Source organism: Pogona vitticeps, chromosome 4, assembly GCF_051106095.1.
Source record: "Pogona vitticeps strain Pit_001003342236 chromosome 4, PviZW2.1, whole genome shotgun sequence".
In the NCBI taxonomy this organism is placed as follows: domain Eukaryota; kingdom Metazoa; phylum Chordata; class Lepidosauria; order Squamata; family Agamidae; genus Pogona; species Pogona vitticeps.
The window spans coordinates 159,411,849-159,432,957 of record NC_135786.1 but is presented as its reverse complement, the minus strand read 5'-3'; the positions used below and the strand labels follow the sequence as shown (position 1 = coordinate 159,432,957).

Below are 21,109 nucleotides of genomic sequence, written 5' to 3'. Positions count from 1 at the left end.
TATTTAGACATACATTGCTTCATGTGGAAGACACACTTGATAACAAACATCCTGTTTATATTTCATTTGGCAGAACTCCAGTGCAAACTTCTCTTCCTATCCACATCCTTGCCAATATAAGAAGGCATTGCCAGCTATTAAAAACCTGTCTGCTTATTGACTAATCTGTCTTCCCTGCCATCGTGTATAAAAACACATCCATAGTAATTGGCATAGGCAGCTCATGAGTTGAATGTGTGTGGAGTGTTTCTATTCAATTTGAGAGTAGGCACCCCCCCCTTGGTTCATGAGCCACCATGCTAATCAGTAGTATTCTGATACTCTGCCAAAGTTAGGAAAATGTTGCATATTTTATTTTTAAGAAGTAAAGATTCTCTGGGGGTAAAAATAATGTCGGGAAAGGTCAGAGGCAGCAGGGAAGGAGAAAGACCAAATACAAGATAGTGAGGTAAAGGTTCCCCTTGACATTTAGTCCAGTCGTGTCCGACTCTAGGGGGTGGTGCTCATCCCTGTCTCCAAGCCACAGAGCCAGCGTTTGTCCATAGACAGTTTCCGTGGTCACGTGGCCAGCGCGACTAGACACGAAACTCCATTACCTTCCCACCGAGGTGGTCCCTATTTATCTACTCGCATTTACCTGCTTTCGAACTGCTAGGTTGGCAGGAGCTGGGACAAGCGATGGGAGCTCACTCCGTTGGCTGGTGTTCTGACCTTGCAGCACAGAGGCTTCTGCGGTTTAACCTGCAGCGCCACCACGTCCCACAAGATGGACCGACTCCCTAAAGGAAACTACAGGCTTGAGTTTACAAGAGCTGAGCAGGGCAATTGAGGACAGGATGTTTTGGAGATTGCTCATTCATAGGACCTCCATACGTCAGAGGTGACTTGATGGCACATAGTAACAACAACATTTGCTGCCCCAGTTTAAAGTCAAAAGAAGAAACAGTCCTTTAAATGTAATGAGAAAGGCCTGTTCACATCCACAAGCATTATTTGAGATTTAAAGAACTGCTGCAACAGTGAGTTAAAGGAAAGATCTAGCTGTGTACTTAAAGATGACAGCTTATCTGCAAGGAAATTAACATGTTATGCTGTGGACTCTGCATGCTTTTAACATTTAGAGCAGTCAAGCTGAGCTTGCTGCTCCCGGTACTGCTGCAGAGCTTCAGGAAGCAGGAAAAGGAGAAGCAAACTATTCTGATATCGGCAAGGGTGGGGAGTGGCGATATTACAGAATGGTCGTTCTCAGCCTGGAGGCCTCCAGCTACTTTGACTATACCTCCCCTAATTCCTGAGCCAAAACAGTTGGGATGTTGTCAGGTGGGTGGAGGCTGTCCAGGGCCTAGAGCAACAACAGCCTTACATCGGTGACCCACAATTCATTGTCCTGGTGCTAGATATTGGGTGCTCAACCTGAGAGCTGGCTATTAGAGATGGGCATGAACTGCTGGTTCAGTGGTTTGTGCCAATTCGTTTATCGGCCAAACAACTGTTTGGCGCTTCACAGCCCCACCTCTTCTGGAAGGTGCCTACTCAGAGGCAGTGCCTGAAGGAGGCAGGGCAAAGAGGCCAGGCCACTGGCTCCAAGTAGGAGCCTGCCAGAAGAGGTGGGGCGTTGACGTGTCAAACACCCATTCAGCTGACAAATGAACCGACATGAACTGCTGTACTGGTGGTTCATGCCCATCTCTATAGGCAATATTTTGGATGAACAGGGTGAAACTGGAAATCAAGAAAGGTGAAGACAAATAACCTGGTGGCACAAAGAGAGGTTCTATTTTGCATCCTTAGCTACCAGTCAGACAGAGAACATAGTAGTTCCAGAAGCTTTGTTATCAGTCCATGGCATTCGATTGACCCTCAGCTGTCATATGACTTCCCAGGTCAGCAGGCTTATGAAGTGTAGGGTGAAGGAGATACAAGCTAGCAGTGTCTTCTCCAAACTGCTGCAAACAGGAGGAAAATGTTTCCTTTTGTTGTTTTTACAAAATACACTTTACAAAACAACCCGTTTTTCATGTCTAGAGTAAAAAGAATTTAAAATTAAAATAAATCTGCAGGCAAAAAGATGCAGAATAGCCAGATTTTCTCCATTCCTATGGTTTGTTTACACACAACAACAAAAAACCTCCCAATATTTAAAATCTCATAACATATAAAGCTCCAATAATGAATAGCAGTAACAATTCAACAGAACTCTAGGAAATGTTTCCCCAGACACCAATAAAAACCACATCCAATGGCAATTACATTAATTTAAAACACACACTTGGTTTTCAATACGTACCAGTTCTCTCTGGTTTTAATTTTTGGCTATTTACAGCTTCTAACACTTTAGGTTTGCAACTCTTCAGCTCTCCAAGGTTACCATATTGAATATTTTGGGACAGTCAGCTGTTAAAAATGCTAAAACATTCTGGAAAAGAAGGTGCAAAGCCATTAATCTTGAAATTGTCAGCGGAATTATTTCCAGTGAGCCCTGATACTTCCTCTGGGAAGCTGTTCAAATTAAGCTCAATCAATAGGCTCGTATAGTATTGGATGCATCCAGGTAATTTGTCATCTGACAATTAAAATAAATGTGGAACATTGTGTAGAACCCTGTAGCCACCTCCAGGATCCAGAATATGAATGGCTCAAGGGTTCCAAGGCTTTGGGGCAGAATTGTCCTTGGTTTTACTATGTGACCAACACACGGAAGGTCCATTCCTTTCAAAGGGGCAATCTCAAATTCATGCAACTGCCACATAGAGATTGCACTGACCCTCTTGCTCTTTTAATTTGGTTTGGATCCAGAAACCAAAGATCAGGTGATCTGTTAAAATACTTCAAATTATTAAAAACACATAACAGCAACAGCAGTAGCAGCAGCGGCAACACCACCACCAACAATAACAATATTAGAATTGCAGAGCTGGAAGGGATCCATAGATCATCAAGTCTAACCCCTGTCAAGGAGGCACAGTGGGGAACTGAACTCCCAACTTCTGGCTCTGCAGCCAGAGACCCAAGCCACTGAGCTATCCTCTATCCATATACTTATTTCAAGAAGCAATACACACATATTCCTTATCTATAGAAAACACAGGAAAGGGGCCAAGATTTCAGGAAAGCTGTGCATGGTATGCAGACGGTTCCTGCCAGCATCATCAGCTTGAAAAATGCAGGTAACCATGGGTGTAGTGGGGAACGTCTCTGCCTCAAATTATTACTGCTGGTAGAGAGCTGAGCTTTACTTTGGAGACTACACCTCCCAGAATCTTTCTTATACAACATTTTGCTCTCCAAATATCTATGTCAAATATTGCCAGACTGGCTTGAACAAATCTTTGCAATTCCCGCTTTTCTTACAGTTTTGAGGAGCCTGGGGATTCCTGCAAGAGTTATTACTAATTATTCCTCAGCTCATGACAATGATGCCAATTTGCAGATGGATGTCTTCCTGGATGAAAATGGAAAGATAGATTCCAGACTCACGAAAGACTCCATCTGGTAAGTTTTCAGGAGAAATACAGGCCAGGTATAATTCAACTGCTTTGTAGTATAATAGTCAAAGGATTGGTCCTGGATTGGTCTCGGGGATATTCCAAGTATTTGTCCACACGGAGTGATGAAATTCACTAGAAGGCCTTGGGCCAGTCACATGATCTTAACTTGACCTACCTCAGAGGGCTGTTGGGAAGATACAGTGGTGGGGGAGGAGAGCCACTGAATACGTTACTTTGAATTCACTGAAGGAAAGGTGGCCTCTGAATGTACAGGAAAGACTGAACAGTAGGCTGGAATAGTATCAAGATGTATGTCACTCAGCAAAACTTATACAGAAACAAATATGCTAATATCCTATTAAACTGTTCACCCATTGAGCAAGCAGGAGAGTTGGGCCATACTTAAGGGTCCCATGCCCTCCATTGCATTCCCATTCAGCTGGCCTTGCCACTGTTCTTGCATTAGTAGAGGAATGTCTGATGCAGGAAGCCTGCTCCAGATGCTCCCCTAGAGTCCTAGATCGAAATCACACAGGGACCCCATGCACGTAAAATGGTCTTCCCAGTTCTGGCAAGTCATGTGAAGGTTAATGCCCAAACTGTGCATGGATGCTTCTTGCAGGTAACCTATAGGCTACATACAATCAATTTATCTCAAATATAGCCAGCTTCTATATACTCTCCCAACAAGGAGAACATCTTGGAGTTGGACATTAGCAGAAACTGGGGTGCTGGAATGAAGAAAAAATGGCTGGGGGAATACGAGGTCTGTGCGCTATATATGTTTGCGACCCCTGCAGTGAGCCAGAGGGTATGCAGTAGCTGTGCACTTGCTTTTTCTATGGCCCACATGTGATGTTTTCATATGACTTTCATTTCATGGAGCCATTTATTCTTTAGTGCTTCTTCTAAGCCTCCTCTAAAATTAAAGCAAGTGGAGCTTTGTAGATCTATATTGGGGAAGAGTGAGCTCCATGGTGGTTTAAATCTTGTGCTTTCTGTGTTTCCTTTGGGAAGCTTGATTACTTTTTGAACTTCCCCTTTAATTTCCTCTCGTCATGGTATATTTATTACTACATGATGCACATAACCTCTTGGGGCGTACATTAATTTAACCTATGGTTCCTTCTGTTTCTCCTCTGCGTCCTTTCTCTTCCTTTCTACCATTCATTGGAAATCTTATTCTAAACAGTTTTGTATCCCAATCAGGTGACTTTTAAAAACTCTTTCCTGTTTTTAAGGCCAAATGCAGAATGTTTACATCATTTTAAACATTTATTTCTTCAGGATAATAGATGACATTGCATAGTTTTTTAGCCCTTGAATTCCATTTTTTCCACTAACCAATATGTATTTCTATTAAATATTATATTAAAATTATGTTAAAAATTACATTAAAATTAATTATGAACTAATGGAATCTATACAAATTATCTAGACTTCAGACAGCTGTTGTTTCAGGTGCATTCTGTTACCTTTAGAAATGCTAATCTTGAACAGCCACGAAGTGAATTCTGACTGAATTTCTGTCAGTTGGGCATTATGGTTGCTGTGTTGCATGACTGTGAAAGTACCATGTATTTCTGCCTGCCTTCTTTACCCTGTTATGTGGAATGAACCTATTAGATTTGTAGTACAATAGAGCAATAGCTGCATGCCCCCCACAGATTGACAGGGGAATGGAACACATTTTGCCTTGGAAATCAGTATCGTTATAAGACCTGCAATGCACTGCATGCGAAAATGCATTCACACCATGCTCATGTTTAAACAAGGTGTACAACTTAAATGCATGCATTTGAAATACGTGCAGAAATATGTTATTGTGTGTTTATGTGCCATCCAGTTGATTCTAACTTATGGGAACCTTAGTAGGTTTTCCAAAGTATGTGAGATATTTAACCAGTGGTTTTACTATTGCCACCCTCTGTGAGTTTCCATGGTCAAGCAGGGATTTGAACCCAGGTCTCCTGAATCCCAGTCTAATACTCAGTCCACTACATTGTCTTGGCTCACACTCAAGGAAACATTAGTACAAAAACACAGTGACCAGTGCATATGTTTTGAGAAATATGCCCTGAGGTACACATCAATTTCTGTGCAGAAAATAAAAAAGAAGTCTCTCAATCTGGTATGTAACTCTGATGGAACAAGTGTGGGTTGTAAATGGAGAAACTGAGTGAGAACAAAGCCTTACTCAGACATTATCTGTCTGTTTATAGTCACTACAGAGAGAGGAGAGCACCCTAGTTCCAACCCCTCTGTTTCTGGCGTTGTGGCTCTCCATGTAAAGGGCAAATTATTTGAAGAGGAACCTTCTCCTCTATCTGTGTGAACTCTCAACACGGGAAAATCCCAATTGATTGGGAAGGAGACACCAGGAGGCAGGGAAAATGACGTCTGACTGTCCGCACTCTGGGACTCGCCAGACACAAACTGAGCCCCGGGTTGAATTAGATTGGCTTTGTCCAATTATTCAGGCCCACTTGTTCAAGGCCATAGAATTCTGCTCGTGTAAAGCTTTCATCTGTGAGCGGGAGAGAAATGGCACCAGAAACAGGGGGTTGAGTAGGATTAAAGTAGACGTTGTCTAGAGGGGCGGGGTAAAAATCAAATAAATAAATAAATAAATAAATAAATAAATAAATAAATAAATAAATAAATAAATAAATAAATAAATAAATAAATAAATAAATAAATAAATAAATAAATAAAGAGCTCCCCTTCTATTCCTAGTGATTGGAAAAAAGCTAGACGATGCCTGAATAAAGGCTCAAAACTGTCAGGTTTCTAAATCCCCACCTCACTGTCCCTCACTATCTTTTCTGTCTAGTAAGCCAAAACATTGGATAACCACTGGCAAGGCCTTGCAAGAATAAATGGACATCATAGCATTCCCAACTGTATTTTTTTTAAAAAAAACCAAGCATCAGTTTCCTTGGATAATTCTTCCCTCCTCCTGCCTGGCTATCATTTTTACTTTGAAATTTATTTTTAGATAAACCTCAAATTTGCACTGTCTCACTTTTTCTCTTTCCTCCAGCCATAATATAATAGAAGAGTCTGAGTTTAAGAACCCTCAGATTTGCTAAGACATTATTGCTAATGCCGTTGTATCAGGTATAAGAAACAGTGACTATAGTAACATAATTAGCTTTTTCTTTACTAGCAAGCAGTGGAATTGTTCAGTTTTTTTTCTTTATTCTACCATGGTTCAAATCTCTTGAACATAGTCCCCCCCCCTCCGTGTGTGTGAGTTTTAAAGAAAATGATTGTTCTTCCTTGGCAGATTGTTTGAATGATGACTGTGTAGCACTTTTGTCAAGACCAGGACATACCAAGTCAAATCTGTGCTAGTGGGAGTCATATCACAGTAAGAGAACAGCTACCCCACAGGTTCAATTCCCATTGTGATACAGTAGTATGAGGAACTGAATTTATTCTTCTTCTTGCTCCACACGTTTTTGTTGCCCTTCTGGCAGAGAAGACAGAATGAAAAGGAATTTTTGCGTAGATTAAGAAAATTGTGCAAAATAATGCTTTAACACAAATAATGCAAATTGCACAAAGCAACAATGGTAGCTGTCTTGTTGCATTGGCTTTCAAATGATTAAGAAACATCCTACATACAAGGGAAGGTGGGTGGGTAAAGACAATCCACAGACTGACTGTGTTTTGGTTTGGACCCTCCTCTATATTCCCCAGCCGGTCGGGGTGTAAACTTCCACTTTCCAATCTACTGGGGATGACTCCACACCCTCACCTAGCCTTACTTCTATTGGTGGGCTTTCCTGTGCTTCTGATGCTGCCTGCCCCAGATGCAAGGCATCCTGGGAAGGAGACACCAGGAGGCAGGGGAAATGACTGCTGACTGTCCACACTCTGGGACTCGCCAGACACAAACTGGGCCCCAGGTTGAGTTAGATAGGCTTTGTCCAATTATGAATAGCCATCCTTCGTTCCTTTACACATCAATTAATGATACAATTGTAAGAGAGGAATAAATATGCACCTTTGATTTGACATGAATCATGCAGCTTGGCATTTTAACATCCTTATTTTTTTTCTGGGTTAAGGAACTACCACTGCTGGAATGAAGCCTGGATGTCCAGACCTGATCTTCCTGTTGGTTTTGGAGGCTGGCAAGCTGTAGATAGCACTCCTCAAGAAAACAGTGATGGTAAGCATCTCGGTCCTTCCTTAAAAATGGATTCATTTGAAAAGTGGAGGAGAATTTTACAAATACCTTGGACTGCCAGAAAGGCAACAGGGAAAGAGGAAGACCAAATATGAGATGGACTGATTCTCTAAAGAAAGCCGCAGGCTTAAGTCTACAAGAGCTGAGCAGGGCGGTTGAGGACAGGAGACAGTGATTCAAGTCACCGTAAGTCAAAAGCAACTTGATGGCACATAAAAAGAAGAAGAAGAAGAAGAAGAAGAAGAAGAAGAAGAAGAAGAAGAAGAAGAGGGACATTATCTTATTCTCAGATAGCAATGAGGAATCTTATGGACCTTCAAAATTCCTTATCAATATGTCTTACCAATATTGACTTTTAAAAACTCTTTCTTCTTACCACTAAGACAGTTTAAAAGAACAAGGATGAGGACTTTAATGACCCTTTTTCACATCTCTGATCCAAACCGCTCAAAATACAAAGCAGGATACTTCCAAAATCTTCCATTCTACCAAGTTTGTCAAGACTGTGGTGGCTTCTTGACCGCTGAGTTGCCAAGTCAAACTGAATTCTCTTGCTGAGTCATAACCAAATAAATATTCTTCCTACACTTTTTGGACCCATTTTTCCTAGCTTGAGTGAGAAAATCGTGGCTAGGGATGGGACTTTTGGACGAACCAAATCCCCAGTCCCATAATTCAGTGGGAAAACTGCAGGCCAAATAAGAGGGAGCTGTGAAATGGCGGAAACAGAGCAGCCCTCTAACCTCCATGCCGTTCTTCTGCTGATTGTTCGTGCCCTCTGAAAAGCGCCCACCTGCACCTTTGGGGTCGTGAGGATCCCCTACTACTCAGAAAAGTGCGCAGGGGAATGAGTTCCAACAGAGGCTTCCTCCGTAAAGAGTGTGTGGAGGCAGCTTCCATCAGCTTAGAGGGCCCAACAGCCTGATTCAGTACATGGGCACTTTCCTATGTTCATATCTGGCATTGTTTTCACTCTGTTACAATTCTCGTTCTATATACTGTTACATTCGCACACACACCTCATTTCCAAACAATGAGATGTTTCATGGGCTCCCTTATCCAAGATTCAGTTTCATGAGATGTTTTCTCTGAAAAATGTATGGTGATGTAAGGTGTTTGATTTTTTAAACACATATATTCAGGCTGAGTGTAAGGTGAGAGTCTAGGACACTAAGATTCCAACAGATTCCTGTTCCCCATCAGATATCTTCTAGAAGAACCTGCAACACCACTAATTCTTCTATAGAGTGCAAAGTTTCCCTTTCTTCTGAACACAAAGGTAGCTTCATTGTTCTCATCTCAGCCAATTGCTAAGGCAATAGGGGGAGAAGGGCAAGTCATCTTTGTTCATCCCATACAGTGGCCTACTTATGCCACCCCAACTCTCAGTAAAATGCATCAACAGAATGTTATGGGCTGCCTATTGCCTATTGTTGGGTCTTTGAGAGCTGTCACCTTAAGCACCTTCACAGATCACTCTACTTGCTGACATCTAAGAATGAAGAGTTAGAGATCTGGAAGGCATCCCAAATCTCTCAGAGGTACTGGGCTTTAGAAAAAAAACCTCTGGAAGTTCATTTAGTTCATTTAGAAACCCTTAACACAAGATAGCCGGGGAAGAATGGCGAGTGTCATTTAGATATGCATGCAAATGTGTTTCTCATTAAAACCTGAAAGCTGACTTCTACTGAACCTGGTTCATTTACTCCACTATCTTTCTAGGTTTTTGGAGGGCAATCCCTTCCAGGCTCTCTTGAACTTGTCAGGATTAGAACCTGGGACATCCGCTATGGTGCTACACTTCTTTCTCAAAATAGGGGAAGGCATACGAATAATGTGCACATTTGGATGCACATGTTGTCTACTTGCACAATGTTAGTTTTAACATGATAAGATTAGAATGTGGATGTATCATCATCTACATTCTGCCCTCAGCTGGCTAAATTTTAATAAGTTTCTTTGGTTTCCACATCAATTTCATGCTCCCTCTTCTTCTCACCAGTACCCACCTTCTCATGAACAACTTAATGTATTTTCACAGAGGGGTACAAAGTATTTTTACCCCATTTTAATGCATTGAACTTGTGGAGGTGAAGTAGTGGAGCATATGCCCTACTATCTTTTTCTTTGCCCCTTGCACGATAAAGTAATACATGGCCATGCTTATGTTTAGGCAGCACATTTTCCATGGCCGTTCGGAATCACAATCTTCTGTTAAATTGGAAGAGCAAACGAGTATACTGCTAGATACTAGATTTGTACAGATTTGTGTTTTTGAACTATAGCTCCTTCTGGAAGCTGTAGTCCAATACCATAAATTTGCAGAGCCTCTACTGGACAGCTGTTTTTTTTTTCCTATTAGTGGTATCTAGAACCTGAGCAAATGTTGTTTGGCATTTTGCTCCATAACACCATCATACAGACTGTGCATGTTTTAGTGGAATTTTATTTCTGCTCTGCGTCACTGTCAAATTGAAGTATTATTGGTATATTGCTGCCCATCAACCCCTTCCGATGTCTGTAAATGTGATATGCATTGACTCTGTTGTAATAATATAGCTTTTTGGAAACTCAGCTTTCTTGCAGTGCGTTTTGCTTGACAGCAGATCAAATTGATGGTATTAAAAGATCTGAAATCAGAAGTAATCAGGGAAGCATGGTCTCTGGTGGCATTTTAGGAGCCTCAATAATTCATATCCCCTTTTTGATTCGTCACATTCAGGCATGTACCGGTGCGGTCCCGCCTCTGTTCAGGCTGTTAAGCATGGACATGTCTGCTTCCAGTTTGATACACCTTTTGTTTTTGCAGAGGTAAGCATCTATGAAAAGTACTTTTCATCAAAGAGCCCCCGAGTAAGAAATATGATTGAGACAATTCCCAGGGGGATTGCCGTGTTAGTCTGTTGCAGCAAAAATGACAGGCTCTTAAGGCACCTTAAAGACAGACAAGAATCTGAAGAAGCGAGCTACATTCTACAGAGGCTTATATGAAATAAAGCTTATCTGTTTTTAAGGTACCATAAGACTCTTTCTTATGACAGAGACAATCATAGCTCTTTGCTTTTACACATGAAGTCAAGTCATGGTATTCACTTGAATTTTATTTATTTAAACAATTTGTGTTGATTTAAAAACATTTTCAGGGCAACACGTAGAATTCACTTTACTACTACTACTACTACTACTACTACTACTACTACTACTACTACTACTACTACTACTACTACTACTACTACTACTACTGGAATCATGGTACTGGTACTACTTAACAATGGATTCTCCGTTGCCCGAAATCTTAGTAGCAGTACAGCTCCTGTGCAGAAGAAGTGACCATTTTCATCAAGATGGCCAAAACAAAGAGGACCATGCCGCGTAAAGATGTTGCAAGAAGGGGAGAACAGCAAAATATGAAGGCCTGTGGTTGGCTGGCTGAATAGCTTAGTGGTTTAAGTATCTGGCTACCGAACCAGAGGTTGGGAATTCAATTCCCCACTGTGCCTTCTGTGTGTAGAGCTAGCCTATGTGGCCACACAGTCCTAGTCTCAAGGTATCTTTCCCCCCCCCCCCCAAAAAAAAGGGAATGGTAAATCAGTTCTGAATATTTTCTCCCTGGAAAGCCCTGAAAGGGAGTTGCCTTAAGTAAGAACTGGCTTGATGGCAAATCATCATTGTTATCATTGTTATCATCATCATATTATTATTAAAGAAATACCAGGTGCAGTTAATCAAAATCATAAAAACATTGACTGATATTATGTAACAGATACAAGTTTTAACAAAGAACCTAAGCATCTGTTAAATATCAACACAGTATGTATGCTGTTCCTAATATTTCCTTTTTTTGGGGGGGGGGGTAAACTCTGTGGTGTTATTTCTGCAATCTGCAACTGCTTATAATACTGTGTGGAATTTCTTGATGTTGTTCCCAAAGCCCTGATGGGGATCACTGAAGTGTGTTTCATCAACAGGCAAGATGTTTTGGTTGCCAGATCTCTGTATTTTGTTTTTCCAGTTCTTTATCTTCAACTCTAGCATCCCCTGAAATTGCAATATCAATGATGCAATGTTAATGACCTAGAGATTTCTTCATTCTGTTAGTACCATGTCTGATGTGTTATGTTCAAGGTGCCTATGAGTTTGGATCCAGAAATCTCCCAAGATGTTGATTTTGTCATTTTCTGACACCTTCTCTGCCTGATGTTCTCATGGGTTTTGAGAGGCTGGCAGGTTATATTTTTAGCGTAACGACCAGTGCACTAATTTTGCCACTCTGTCATGTCTAATTTTGTAATCTGTTTGTGCACTCTTTGGACATTCACAGATGAAATGTGACAGTTTCATTTTTTTCTTGGCAGAGTTGACAGTTGCTATTATTATTATTATTATTATTATTATTATTATTATTATTATTATTATTATTATTATTATTATTATTATTATTATTATTATTATTATTATTATTATTATTATTATTATTGGATATTAGAACTTTCATAGAATGAAGGTTCTTTGAAGGTTTTGAAGGATGAAGAATGAATAGCTTAATTGACACCAGACTGCATATCTATTTTAGGCACCTAGGACAGGTTGGAGGAACATGGTAGAAGGTTATACAAGAAATATAATTCCTGTACCCAGGAGAGGTTATGGGAGGTTTCATTTCTTCCCTTGTATGAATTGGTTCAAAATCGTAAAAATAAAAGCTATGGCAGAAAATCAGCAGCCCAAATTCTTATAGCTGCTGATTTTCCGAATTAAAATTAATGTCACATTTTTCTTCCAAGGCAAAATCAAAGGTGAGGATGGAGGACAAGGACAAAATATTATGGCACTTTAAAACCTAAGAAATTTGTTTCAGCGTGAGCCTTTATAGATTGAAATCTACTTCCTCAGACATTAAGGTCCACCTCTCTCCAAAGGTTTACTTTGAATGCATGACAGGGGGAACGACCCACCTTCATAATGGTAAACACTCTTCCCATTCTGATTTCAAGGAGAGAAGCCCAGAGCAGGGACTTATGCAGTGGAGTACTGGGCAGTTTACTGTCAATGAATTCTGTGGTGTCTCTGCATGAGCAGTGATCCAATGATCTAATCACAGTTTATGCAGACCTTTACTAGAATTGCCGGCCTTGGAGAGAAACAGATTGGATGGAAATAAGCAATGGATCATGCAGTGGTACATCAGGCAGACTCTCATTTGGGCAGGTGCTTTGTAGACTTTCTTTTTTATATATAATGTATTTCTTGAAGCACAGCAGCTTTTCTTTCATAGATAACATTTTGTTATCTGCAGATGCTTGAACTGTTCTCCTCATGCTTTGTGCCTGGGTCTTTTTTCATTTTTAGGTAAACAGTGATATTGTATACTCAACAGCAATGAAAGATGGAACTAAAGTGGTTCAGCGTGTTGACAAGATCCAGGTTGGGAAATTAATCCTGACAAAAGAATTGGGTTCTGATAAGATGAAGAACATTACTGAGCAGTACAAATTCCAAGAAGGTAATTTCTAGACAAAACTCAAAAGTCAATTAACGGAGCTGCATCAGTCTAAGTCCACACACTTATTTCAGAACAACATTCCTCAGTAACTAAAATGAGATGAACATACCTCAGTTTAATAAATTAAAACAGGAGCAAACCTTTCGGTCACAATAGTTCTCTGTGGTAGGTTGAGCCATGATGGCACATAATAATCCTGGGCCTTCCAGGCATTAGTCCAACATGGTAACTGCTACAGCACCTTAGTTTGCATGAAGGATGGAAACCCGTGTCAGATTGCATGTGATAGGTCCCTTGAATCAAGATTTAACTTAGAGGATGAAATTGCCCTGTTCTCCTTCTTTGCCAAATTGCTCCCAAATCACCCACATGGTGTTTACCTAATCAATGAAGACTTTGCTTAAACCCATTAATTATCATCACTAACTAATGCAAAATCGAAGTACATATAACTGAAAGTCTACATATTCATCTGTTATCCTCACCTCTTTTTTTGTATCCTTCCCTATTGTGTGCCTCTATATTGATATTATCAGAGCAGGAATAATTTATTTCATGTACAGTAGTAAAGTTCCATGTATCTGGGTGACATGGTGTAAACAATTAACATGGATACTTTCTCATCTGTAGACCTTATGCTCTGACATCAAGCAGTAGTATCTACACACTGGCCACATTCATAAATCATGCTACACTGTGCATGAATTATAACAAGTCTAAGACTTCCCTTTCCCCTCTGCTTCTCCTGGACAGCTGAGAGGATTATTTATTTATTTATTTATTTATTTATTTATTTATTTATTTATTTATTTATTTATTTATTTATTTATTTATTTATTTATTTATTTATTTATTTATTTATTTATTTATTTATTTTCTATGTATAAGACTATACTTTTGTCTGCAAGTTTTAGACTAAAAATTGAGGGTCGTCTTATATACGGAAGTAAGCTGAGGAGAATACAAAAACCAGTGGTGGGGGAAGCAGGGATCGAATTGTTCCTGCAGGGCTTTGATCCCTGCTTTCCCCTCCATTTGCTAAGCCTTAGCAAAAGGAAAGCAGGGATCAAAGCGCTGCAGGATTGCTTTGATCCCTGCTTTCCCCTCTGCTTGCTAAGTCCCATGGGGCTTAACAAAAGGAGGTGGGAAAGAATCAAAGCAATCCCATGGCTGTATAAGGGGGAAAGGGATCAAAACGATCGTGTAGTTGCGGGATTGCTTTGATCCCTTTCCCCTCCTTTTGCAAAGCCCCACGGAGCTTAGCATGAAGGTAGAAAGCAGGGATCAAAGCGATCCTGCAGCGCTTTGATCTCCTTTCCCCTACACTTGCTAAGCCCCACTTATATTTCTTAATTTTGGGTTAGAAAAGTGGTGGGCGTCTTATACACGAAAAATACAGTATTTATTTATTTGTTTGTTTGTTTGTTTGTTTGTTTGTTTGTTTGTTTATTCTGTCTTTCTCCTAAAGAATCCAAGGTGGCTTACACTATTAACAGAAACAAAGTTAAAAACCAAACAATAAATTATTACCATATTTTAAAAGCATTAAACAAATATAACTCATATTAAAAACAGTATTTAAAAACAAGTAAAACACAGAATAAAATGCTTCCTTTAAAAAATCCCCTTGGTCAACCAGTCATTTAAAGGAAATCCTGCCTGAAGAAAAAGGTATTTGCCTATTTGTGGATGGACGGCAAAGATGGGGCCAGTCTAGCCTCCCATTGGAGGGAGTTCTAGAGTCTGGGAGCAGCAACAGAGAGAGCCCTCTTCCGTGTTTCCACCAAATGTGACTGTGAGGGTGGTGGGATTGAGAGAAAGGCCTTACTTGATTATCTTAAAACCTGGGCAGGTTCATAAAGGGAGGTATGGCCTTTTATATAGCTTCGGCTTTATAGGTTTAAAATAGCTCTTTGAATTGTATCCAAAAATGGATTGGCAGTTAATGGAGCTACTGTAACAGGGGAGTTATATGTTCCCTTTAACCAGCCCCAGTTAACAATCTGCCCATGACATTTTGAACTCACTGGTTTTAGTTAGACACATGTTGTCTGGAATTGGAATTGTACCTATGTCTTTCTATGATTGATTTCAACAACATCAGAAAATACATGTCGAAGATACTCTGTTTGAAATTAACCATAGTTAGCTATAACCACTTTTTCTTGACCTAGATGACAGAATAAATCAGTGGTGCCGAAACCTTTTGAACTCAGGGCTGCTTTGACTTACTGGGCACTGGACGTGGCTCCCTAGTACAGTAGGACTGCCATATCCACAGAATCAGTGCCTGTGGTTTCTCTTTTCCACTGCCTGAAAATAATAATAGTAGTAATAAAATAATTAAAAACCCAAGGTGTGTTATTAGGACAGGTCACTAGATGGACTCTGAGACTATGTTATATACAGATAGCTTAAGAGAAAGGCCCTCATGGCCTGACTTCTCCAAGGGAAACAATTTATGGAAAAATGAAGAAGCTGCATTTCTTTGTGATCTAGCAGCAGCAGGAGGGGAGCAGGGAGCGAAGTTCCACCTCCTGTCAGGTCAGCAGTGGCATTAGAACCTAATAGGAGCACGCTGACAGGAGGCGGAGCTTTCCTTGCCACTCACTTCCTGCTCGCCACTCATCTGTCCACGGACTGGTCCATGGCCCGGGGGTTGGGGACCCCTGCACTACAGTACTTACTTGCAATATCTCTGGTGCAGAGAAGGAACCCTGGCCCAATCTTGCCGAAGGACTGGGTTTCCTGCCCTCCTGTTCAAAAGGAGTCCTTCCATCCTATTAGGTTCTAAGCCGCTGCTGACCTAACAGGAGGTTCAATTGCAGCTCACCTCCTGCTCACTGCTTATCTGTCCCAGCACAATATATGTAACAAGATGGATTCAAACCTATCCTCCAACAACCTACTGCATAACAAGTACCCCCCCCGGTCCTTGGGAGAATGGTCTTCAACGAAACCGGTCCCTGGTGTCCAACATGTTGAGGACCACTGCTGCTGTGGGCGAGGGAGGGGGAGGGAGGGGGAAGGAGGAGAGGATTCCATGGTGCTTCTGGGTTGATTTCTCAGTGCCTCATGGAGCCACGGTGCACAGTTTGGGAACCACTGCAATAAATCGTGGCTAAGGTAAAGCAACTGAAAAGCTTCTGAAGGAAGGCAGAAGACTCAAGTTTGTCTGTTGCACATTCCTCCTCTTGGACACCATGCTTAAGCTTTAGAGTACTGTAATGTGAGAAGTCGTTTTGCAACTTTTTATTTGTTTTGCAGGCACAGAGGAAGAGAGACTGGCCTTGGAGACCGCCCTGTTATATGGTATTAAGAAAAGTGTGACCCAGGATATCACACCGAGTGCGGAGGTTGACATGGATTTCATAGTGGAAGACTCGGCACTTGGCAGCGATTTTAATGTCAATATTACTTTCCGAAACCATGCGCAAAGCCGCTACACTGCAACATCTTATCTTTCTGGCAATGTTGTATTTTATACTGGAGTCCCAAAGGGAGAATTTAAGAATCATAGTTTCGATGTGACACTGGACCCACTGCAAAGTAAGACCTGAATATATTTCCTCATGTAATGTCATGTCTCTAATTTTTTAAAAAAATACTGATTCTTTTTTTTTTTTAAGTATTTATTTAAGGACATGGTAGGGTATACAAAAAGTAAAGGGGAAGAGGGAAGAGGGAGAAAGGGTTAGGGAGATAAGAGAACACAGAGTATACAATCACCCGATCAATTCATATTACAATAACAAATCAACTTTTTGCTTCTTCACAGTTTGATTACCCTCCTGCTTTCATCTTATAATTTAATTTTAGTTTAATTCTATGTTACTCCAACACCACTAAGGGATGTGGTGGCGCTGCGGGCTAAACTGCAGAAGCCTGTGCTGCAGGGTCAGAAGACCAAGCAGTCGTAAGATCGAATCCACACGACGGAGTGAGCACCCGTCGCTTGTCCCAGCTCCCGCCAACCTAGCGGTTCGAAAGCATGCAAATGCGAGTAGATAAATAGGGACCACCTCGGTGGGAAGGTAACAGTGTTCTGTGTCTAAGTTGCACTGGCCATGTGACCACGGAAGATTGTCTTCAGACAAAACGCTGGCTCTATGGCTTGGAAACGGGGATGAGCACCTCCCCCTAGAGTCGAACACGACTGGACAAAAATTGTCAAGGAGAACCTTTACCTTTACCTTTACCAACACTATCTGATAACTGCACCCATTTATACAATACATCCCATCGTTCAGTTTCCTTTTGAGTTGAACAGTCTTTCAGCCCATCTGACAGGATAACCATTTTTGTCACTTCCCATATTTTCACAATAAGTTTCTCTTGTTTCAGTATCTCTGCTTTCTTAAGATTTTTAACATAATGCTTTTTAATTTTGGAAGCTGCATAGGTCACTGGATAACTCTTTATCCCATCTATGTTACCTGGTGTCATACCCAATAAAGACGGTTCTAAAGTTTGTGCAACTTCATTTAACTGTTGTTTGGCATCTAATGTCCCCTCTTTCATCACTTTCATCAGATCTTCTATTCTGCTAAGACCTTCATTCAGTTGCTGAAACCCTGTTATTATTGTCTTTTGCATAGTAATCTGCCATTCCTTTTCTATTTCTTGTACAACTATTCTAAAACTTTGAGATTGAACAGACCAAGTCTCCATTTGATGTCTTAAATTTTTGGAGACCATCTCAGGCTTTCCAATGAGTGGGGGTTGTATAAATAATACTATGTCCTTAACCTCAGTGATCACCCCTTAAATATCCTTCAACAGTTTCTACAATTTTATCAACAATCCAAACCCATAATCCAATCCAAATTTATCAACAATCCAAACCCCTTAGATCTCCTTCCAATCTTTATCAAAATATTATAATATAAAAATCAACCTTTAACCAAGCAATTTCAAATTCAAATAGAACCGTGGCACAGTTGTTTCTTCTTCTTCCGAGTCTAGCAAGCTACTATTATCAAACTCACATGCAGTCCGACAAACCAAACAACAGTCACAGAGTTGCAGACTGTCCAGTACTTGTCCTTGAAGCCTGCCTTATGATCTTTCCATTAACCCGTTGATACTCCTCAGTCCAGTCGACCATGTCTGCTCCTTCTTTCTTCTCCAGAAAACCACCAGATTCTATTATCAAAAGTTCACAGAGTCCAGGAAAGGGAAAAGAAAATTACGTCCAAGTCAAACTGCATTCACAAAACTCAAGTCTCTTGAATCCTGTCCGCTCGTATTACCTTCTGGGATTTTTTTTCAGAAACACAAGATTTATTTTTCCATCTCACTCTCTCAGCTTTGAAAACAGCCTGTTGTATTAAGAGTTAGTTTCGCTTTTGAGGCAGACTGATAAGATAGGCTCGCCACTGCTTTTCTTCTTTCAGCCAAATATTTTCATTCTTATTTCAGCTTAATGGGGCTGTTTCATAAACCAAACGCTTCAGCTTACTTAGTTGTTATATATTTTAACATTATATTGGTTGTTCTCTTCTCCTCCGGTAAAGGGTTACTCACAGCTCCGTGCCAATATGGCTCCCACCTTCGATCCGTGCTGGGTGATTTCTTCAGAGGGAAGAAGTCTGGGTTTGCATCCCTTTCTTCTCCTTCTGCTGCTCACCAACTGCTTCAATGAGAATTCTCCTAGACTCTCCTTCAATCCCCATTTCAAAAAGGGGATCCCGGACCGGACGGTTCCAGTTTTTCCAGAGAGCTCTTCTCTGGAGCTACTAGCAGCACCACAAAAAAGCCCCACCTCAAAAAATACTGATTCTTGAAAGCTTATGGTGGATAAGAGTACAATAAGCAACACTCTCTCTTGAAGTTATTCCTTCAAAATGTGCTTGCCCTACTTTATCCTTAAAAGGCACCTTCCAATAATCGAAGCATGTACTTCCCAATAAAATACATAAAGTTATCAACTCAGCGTAAATATTCCACTGATTCAAAACTGGGGACTGTAACAGCAATAGATGCAGAATGGGCATTATAGTGTATGAGAAAAGAAGAGGCTTTACCTTACACCCAAATGAAGTGACATAGATGCCAGGTAGACATTCCTGTGGTGAGCATCCCAAAATTTCATGAGAGAAACATAATTGCCAGTTGCCTGCCACCCTCTGTTTAATTTCAGAAAGCAGGAAGGAACTAAGGAAATAATGGTTGTTATGAATGGATAGGTTCATATGGGACACGGTTCTTCTCCAGATATCATGGCCCCTGGCTGTTTGGGCTCTGTAGATCAGAGAGCCAAGAGGGTCACCTCTAGGTTCAAAGGGCTGTCTCATTACCCACTCACAAAGGCACCCACAGAGAAGGAGAAGATCTCTAACAACCAGGAGAAGCAATGTCACAACCTGCAGTGCAATCTTTCACAGTGCTCTAACATAGCTTCACTCTGGAGCCTACTGAGAATTTAACAATGGCAGGCAGACTGCAGATGCCTCCACTACTAGCTACCATGTGATAAAGGGATGGGCAGTAGGATGTAAAAAAAGGGGGGAGAGGTAAAGATGTTATTATGCTCTGAATTCTACCTGAACTCTTGTCCCATTCTTTCTTCTGATCAGCTTTTTTTCTCTGCATGAAATTATATTTACATTATTTACACTTTCCATAAGCATTTCCATTCATAGACACATCTTTGAATGCATTGTAAAGAGACTTTCAGGCATTTTAAAACTGTACATGTTTTTGTGCAAACTGAATTTCTCTGAAATGTACTGCAAGCCTCTAAAGATGTGTGAATCTGCAAGGCAAGGTGTGTTTTGTTTTGCCATGGATCTTGGGAGGTGCAAAACAGATATTTCTGGGGGGGAAAAAACCTCTGCTCTAACAAATTTATTTCCTGTCCTTATTGGGTGATCATGCAGATTGGTCCAGTCACACAGGGGATGCCAATATTGATCTTCATATGATGGCAAATTTTGCCCATTTATATCTTATTTTTAAAATCCTTTCAGAAGCAGAGCTTGAAAAGGATGGGCAGAAGTGTGTTAGTAATGTATATACGCATAAGGTAAACTCATAACTTAAGTAATTAACACAATGCCATTCATATAATGAGATATACTGTCAGCTAGTTGTGCAACAGATAAAAGCCTAGAAATGCAGCTGGCTCCTGGTTACTCAGCAGCATTTCACTGCAGAGAATTACACAGTTTAGCTTACACAGTCATAAATCACCGACAAGATTCTGTCCAGTGGTTTGTTTTTCCCCATTACATCTCTCATGAATTTATGACCTCATTAGCTCAGCAGGTTGAGAGAGTCATCACATTGTAGTATAAAAAAGTAACGTTTCCAAACTCAGAAGAAAATATTTTGAAAGGTGTGAAAGGTGTGAGATACTAAATATCCCTAAGACAGTGGTTCCCAAACCTGGCTTCCCAGACTGAAACTCCCAGAAGCCTTTACCACTAGCTTTGTTGGCCAGGATTTCTGAGGGTTATAGTCCAAGAACATCTGGGCACCCAAGACTGGGAACCACAGCCATAAGACATAGAATGTTTGTTTCTAAAGACCAGCCAGAAGAGGACTGCTTCACAGTTAGGTACTAAATGTATTAAAGATGCTTAAATTGGTCATTTGACTTTTATGTGATTTGTTGATCAATAAAATAAAGATTTGGCACCTCTTTAGAAGCTTCAGAAGGGAAGTTGCTTCAAATTACAAAATAAGATCGCATTTATTAATACGTAGTCATATTTATGTATTGTGTGTACCTCTAGTATGCACTTCTGCCAAGGATATTCTTTTTTAAAGACAGTTTTTCTTGTATAATTGAGCACAGTGTTTCTCTAAGTAATGTACATGTTCCTATGCATGTGTTTCCTGAATATACTCATTAGGGAACGGCCTTTTACTGAGTCAAAACTTGGTCCCTCTAGTATTGTCAGTTGTGACTAGCAC

The 21,109-nt window shown here is 40.6% G+C and overlaps 1 protein-coding gene across 2 annotated transcripts in view; it reads left to right on the top strand.

Annotated features, from left to right (window-relative positions):
- Positions 1 to 21,109, top strand: part of F13A1 (coagulation factor XIII A chain) — a 102,871-nt gene that overhangs the window by 60,255 nt on the left and 21,507 nt on the right. For both annotated transcript variants that reach the window (XM_020789830.3, XM_020789832.3), the window contains exons 8-12: positions 3,354 to 3,492; positions 7,565 to 7,668; positions 10,409 to 10,497; positions 13,036 to 13,189; positions 16,457 to 16,738. In XM_020789830.3, the coding sequence (XP_020645489.3) occupies positions 3,354 to 3,492; positions 7,565 to 7,668; positions 10,409 to 10,497; positions 13,036 to 13,189; positions 16,457 to 16,738 (768 nt within the window). The remainder of the gene's footprint in view (positions 1 to 3,353; positions 3,493 to 7,564; positions 7,669 to 10,408; positions 10,498 to 13,035; positions 13,190 to 16,456; positions 16,739 to 21,109) is intronic.